At 41.3% G+C, this 5,631-nt stretch overlaps 1 protein-coding gene across 1 annotated transcript; it reads right to left on the bottom strand.

The window, feature by feature from the left end:
* Positions 1-2,699: 2,699 nt before the first annotated feature.
* On the bottom strand, positions 2,700-5,362 carry LOC110856988 (GDP-Man:Man(3)GlcNAc(2)-PP-Dol alpha-1,2-mannosyltransferase). The gene is made up of 6 exons (XM_022105577.2): positions 4,920-5,362; positions 4,733-4,848; positions 4,433-4,569; positions 4,012-4,247; positions 3,164-3,895; positions 2,700-3,063 (listed from the first exon to the last, which is right to left on the bottom strand). The coding sequence occupies exons 2-6, from the start codon at positions 4,808-4,810 to the stop codon at positions 2,789-2,791; spliced, it is 1,458 nt and encodes a 485-aa protein (XP_021961269.1). The 5' UTR covers positions 4,811-4,848; positions 4,920-5,362; the 3' UTR covers positions 2,700-2,788.
* Positions 5,363-5,631: the final 269 nt, after the last annotated feature.

Raw genomic sequence — 5,631 nt, 5'->3', positions numbered from 1 at the left:
AATGCACACCACGGAGAGAAGAAGAGGATAATGTAAAGTAAGTAATATAAAGATTCATTGGCATGGATTACTCGTTCCTCGCATAGCACAGCACGGGTAGGAAGACCAAGAAGTAGAAACATCTCTTAAGCCATCGTGGCATTTAGACAGCGAGTAACAAGAAGTAACAATGGAACCAGGTAAGAAAGAACTGGTTGAGTCCCGTGGAGCAAAGTAAAGCCCTTCTTCTACTCCTTCAGGATTACTTCAACACCAGTCAGTCATAGGTCTTTCTTATTAGATACGATTTTCCTACCAGCAAGCAACAACAAGTTCCTTTTCCACTTGTTGTGTTCTTCTGAAGTATTGCCACTGCCACGACTTGGTTGAGATGTGGATGAAGCATTTGGTTTAAGACTCAGAATAATATTCATTCTTCTACCTGTTGAATGGTCAGGTAGATGAAGAAGAAAATCTATCCATCCATCCATACCTTTCCACGTGAGGACGATACCTCACCATGCACGGAGTGGATGAGAGGGAGGTTTTTCTTGGGATCGTTGCATTAATGAACCAATCATACCTGTGTGCGACGGGATAACCTCCACCCAAAAGTAACCCCCCGTGTATCTGTCAAAATTCACCCTCGGGTAATTTACCAAGCACTCAAAACCCTACCCAAGTCACATTCGCCTCTGCTAAACCAAAACTGTTCTCGGCTTTCTCGGGAAGAGAAGTGTTTCACTCTTTGCAAACAATGAATAAAAGGTCGCCCCATGCTCATCGACGAGCGACGCTCATTCCAGTATCCAAACGTGGTTCTGATACATATACTATTTTTGAGGTCTTTCTTAACTAATAAGGGTTCAGAAATAATCCGTAAATCCAATCCAGGCAGTTTTTTTCTGTCTCAGTTTTTCATATTTTTCGTACCGCTGGTGGTAAATAGTTGCATATTGTTGGATACATGAGCATGCATGTGTAGAAAAGCGGTGATGATGTGGTTGGTGGTGTGATGGAGAGAATATTATTATTACCAGTATTACTATTATTATTATTATTATTATTATGAAAAGGAGAAATATTTTATCCCTTGCTCACACAGCCACCTCTTTTATTACTCGGCCACGACCAGGATGACCAGGATGATGGAGGACCACGTCGATGCATGTGTGCATATGTGTCTGGATGAAGTGGCTTTTTGACCACGTAGAAAAAGTATTTTCCTACCTGCCTGCCTGCCTTATTCTTCTCCTTCTCCTTATGACAAGAGGGCCAAATAAAATATTCCTCTCCATCAAGCCAACATCATTACAATAAACTATTGTTGGATTTAAAGATCATCTCAAAATCTGCTTCTTGTCAACATTTTTAGGCGCGTCATGTTGGGAGAACATCTCATAATTCTTTCCCGTCTCGGGCGCAAGGCTTATTTATGGGCATATTCTTCCTTTCTGGTTACTTGTTGCTCGTTCAGAGTCGAGCTTAGAAACTTGTACTTGTTTCCATTCCTTACATACATCCACATATTCTTGAGAAAGAAGTATTAAAATCCTTATAATAATAATAATCCCGTCCACTAAGCAAAGCCGGTTCAACTCTTCTCTCAAGTCCCATGCTGATCTTGAGAGATTCTCCACAAAATTTTTATTTTTCCTTCATTATTACTTTACTTACCTTCATCATCATCGTCATAGTCAGTCGTCGTCCCCTTCGATATATACGAAATATGGTATAGATAGAAGACGACCATTGCTACCAACCAAGCAAACCAGCCGTACGTACATATATTAAGGATAATACGCAACTCTTATTTAATATTATTAGGCCTCATTGCTTCTCTTTCTTCGGGTCTAATTTCTCTCTCCTACCTTAAATCTTTCCGTTTCCAACTTGTATAATAATATTATTCTTTGATTTATTGTCGTCCCCGTCTCGAAAAAATATTTGGTCCTCTGCTCACTCCTCGAAAAATTATGTTATGTAGTCGATTCCAGACAAGGACGAGTCTGGTATAATGAGATCAACGAGAAAAATATGTAATGTACTGCAAAAACCAATACCAGAAGTCCACCTTGGTCGCCATTTATTTTATGATTATATTACTGACGAGTGGATCCTCTGCTTAAAAAGTTTAAGAAAAAGAAGAAGTAGATATATGTATTTATTTACGTGGGTAGATAAGCAGTTTAACTTGTACGCAGCTGGAGTCCTCACGAAGAAACTGAGTCAGCGATTTATGTATTGTATAAAATGAGGCAAAAATGGTGGTATAAGGTTTGAAATATGAAAGATAATCCTAGTAACTGCTTCTTCTTCTTCTTGGTATATATGCAGTCCTCGAGTCAGTTAAATACGACCAGAAAAATGTAAAGCTCTCTCAATGCAACTTGTTAAAACATAATCCGTTTAATACGAAGGCTGGATGATGATAATACAGGTAGAAGAGCATAGCACGGGCAGTGGTGGTGGTGGTGTAGGTGCCTTGAGAAGGGGATTCGAGGATGGAGGAGGAGGAGGAGATGAGGGTTCAAAGCACTTTGGCTGGACGTGTTAACACCAACTATTATCTGCTCCCACTAGAGCTGCCCTTTCCTCCACTATTTATGATTTCATTATTAAATGAGGTTAACGCGTTCTCAGTGAACAACAAGGGAAAATTAAGTGAGGGCCAGCCAGGCCAGTACTCACTCTACTCGTAATGTTTTTCAAGTTCAAGATTTCGGTTAAATTGCTTGTGCATTTATTATTATTATTTTACAAGAAGTAGAGAACGAGTCGTGCTTGGTCTTCCCATTAGAGCAACGATTTAGCGAAATAAGGAAGCTTGAACCGCTTCGAGAAATGCTTTATTGAATTGTCTGTCTGAAAAGCGGTCCACGGAGGCAGTTGCTTGCGTTTTAATGGCATTTCGACATTCCCGAGTCATGTGAAGGATGGCTCGAATCGCTTCGGCGTAATCGGTTTCGTCCTGGGCTAGAAATCCGTTTCGAGCCCCGTCATATTCCATGACGATGTCCATCATGGGGCCGCCGGAACGGTTTGCGATCACGATCACGCCGGCTGCCATGCTTTCAACGATTCCTGATTAATAATGCAGAATTAGAATCACTTTCTTCTCAATTTTAGGGTATGTTTTTTGTACACAGAGTCGACTACTACTTAAATACTTGGAATAATGTACCTATTCCAAATTGCTCATTCCACGTAGTATGCAGTCCAATGAGCCCCTCGGCCAACTCGGCTTTGAGCTCTTGGTATGAAATATTGACTCGAAATTTGACATTGTCCTCGACCGACAAGTGTTTACACAAATCTTCCATGTCTTTCACACGAGCCAAGTCCGTCTTATCCCGACAGTTCCCAATCAGGACCAAGCACACACGATTCCACTCCTTGTCACGGAGCAGTTCTCGCAAATGGTACAACGTCCGGATTTGGAGGGGGTGGTCCTTTTCCGGGCGAAAGTTTCCAATCGAGATGATTTTTATGGGGCGAGTAGTATTCTCATCATTATCACCATCATCCTCATCATCAAGATCCTCTAATCTCGCCACGCTTTTAAACCCCTCCGTGTCGCAGGGGGGAAAAACACGGTACGTTTTGGAAGGACATTGCCAAATCTGGTTGATATTTTCCTCCGTCCAAGACGAGTTGACCATGACGATGTCACTCCTACGCCCCACCCAGCCGTAGAATTTTGCATACGTCTTGTAGAACAAGAGTCGCAACATGTTACTGGGTGAGTAGGGCGACGGCACTTGTCGTGGGAAGTCTCGAAAAGTCATGGAAGAGACGCGATGGAGCATGTCGCAGGTGAGAAGTGGTTTATGAATGTAGCAGCCAACTCGGCAGTTTCCAAAGTATTTGAAGAGTGGAAGGGTAAAAGTGTAGCCCATCGTGTCAATGTAAACATCTAAAAGATGACAAGAGAGAGACAGAATTAGAAGCCTCACTCATTCCCTCATCGTCACGTCACCCCACCGTAAAATTCCTGAGAGAAGAGGTGCATAAATCATAATATTTTATTACCAGGAACAAATTTGAACAATGCCTCAAAGCCCAAGTAGATTGATCCTAGACTGTGTCCCAGAAGTGTAAAATATTGAGGATAGGAAGAGGCCTCCACCCATTTCCGCTTATGTAAATAGACAAACTCCACAGGGAAGGGCACCACGATGTTGAATCGTTCCTTCGCCTTGGCCAGAATCTCCTCAGGAGCAGCATCTGTATCCCCGGTGTAGAGGATAAATTGGGAGCTGGGGTACCTGTGGGAAACATATTTCCATTCCTTTAACCACCACACTGGACACACAATAAGCGGCCAAGAATTTCGGGTCATAAATCCCTTCCCTCCTCGTATACCCAACTATCTGGTCTTCTCCTTCTAAATAATAATGCCTCCTCGCAGCTCATTTTATTTATTTCTCAAAAGTCCTTTCATATATTTTACCTGGTTTGAAGACACTTCAAGACATGCCATAAAACTCGCTCCTGTCCGCTACCTGCGTTGCAGTAGGGATGGAATAATCCGATTGAAATCCGATCCTCTCCTCCTTGGGACTGGACGCCTTTTCGCTTTTGCAGTCTCTACACATATTTTCACAAAATAACTACACACACAGCTTTGCCCCACAATGAGAAGGATATTATTATTACATGGTGAGAGTTGTTTTAAGTAAAACCGTCCCAAAAATGTCAGTGTCACTAACTACTCGTACCTGTAGTAGATATTGCTAGTATATGTTCTTACCTGTCGTAGGAAGAGACAGATCACTCCAAAACCGAGGGTCCAACCGATTCCCAGGCAAACGAAGAGGACAAACATCATAATGTCCCAAGAAGACAACGGCTGCTCCTGAGGCCCACCTTGAAAAAAAGTGACCCATTCATTCCGCAAGCTGCAGGAACAACAATGCATAATCTTTTTTTCTTCTTACCGTAATGTTCTGAAGAAAAAAGTGTGTGGAATAATCAATCGCGGAAAAAGGCGGCGCTATGCTGATCGCTTAAGAGACGATGGAAAAAAAAGTGTTTTGTTATCCGCAAAATGATAAATCTTTCCTCTCCGATGCCTCGTCCTTGTGTTGGATCACTTTATACTTTCTACCACCGCAGGAATAATACAACAACCGGCTACATAGCTTTTCTTCATGAAATGAATGACACTTTCAATTCTCAGATGTTCTTTTGTACCTTTTTTCAAAACCACGAAAGTATCGAGAAGAATGAAACCATTCTTATTTTTCTTTAATGCTGAAGGCAAAACGGATGTGTGCTGGACGTTTAAAATTATTGAATCGAATTGAACACGACGTGTCACAGTTTTGTGTACACTTTTTGTTTTCCATCCGAGTTTTCGGGTTTGTAACCCGGGTTTTATCCGACTAATTCCGGGATGTGGTTTCCTCTCCTGGAGGGATGAATCATTCCTCGTGGAGGCCTAGTACATTTGCATGCATAAGACAAAGATAGTTTTGTTCACCTTGGAGGCCGTTATACGGTTTTTAGTATTTATTAAATATGACAATTTTATTAATTATTTGATTCGTACCGTGATAAATTGAGTGTATTTTCTCATGTACGAAATTTATTGCTAATTTATGAACCTAATTTTAATTCCAATCATATTTATCATCATAAAATTTTAGT

This window comes from Folsomia candida, unplaced genomic scaffold, assembly GCF_002217175.1.
Source record: "Folsomia candida strain VU population unplaced genomic scaffold, ASM221717v1 Fcan01_Sc017, whole genome shotgun sequence".
NCBI lineage: Eukaryota > Metazoa > Arthropoda > Collembola > Entomobryomorpha > Isotomidae > Folsomia > Folsomia candida.
Note: the sequence above shows the minus strand (reverse complement) of the source record. Positions and strands in the feature narration are given on the sequence as shown.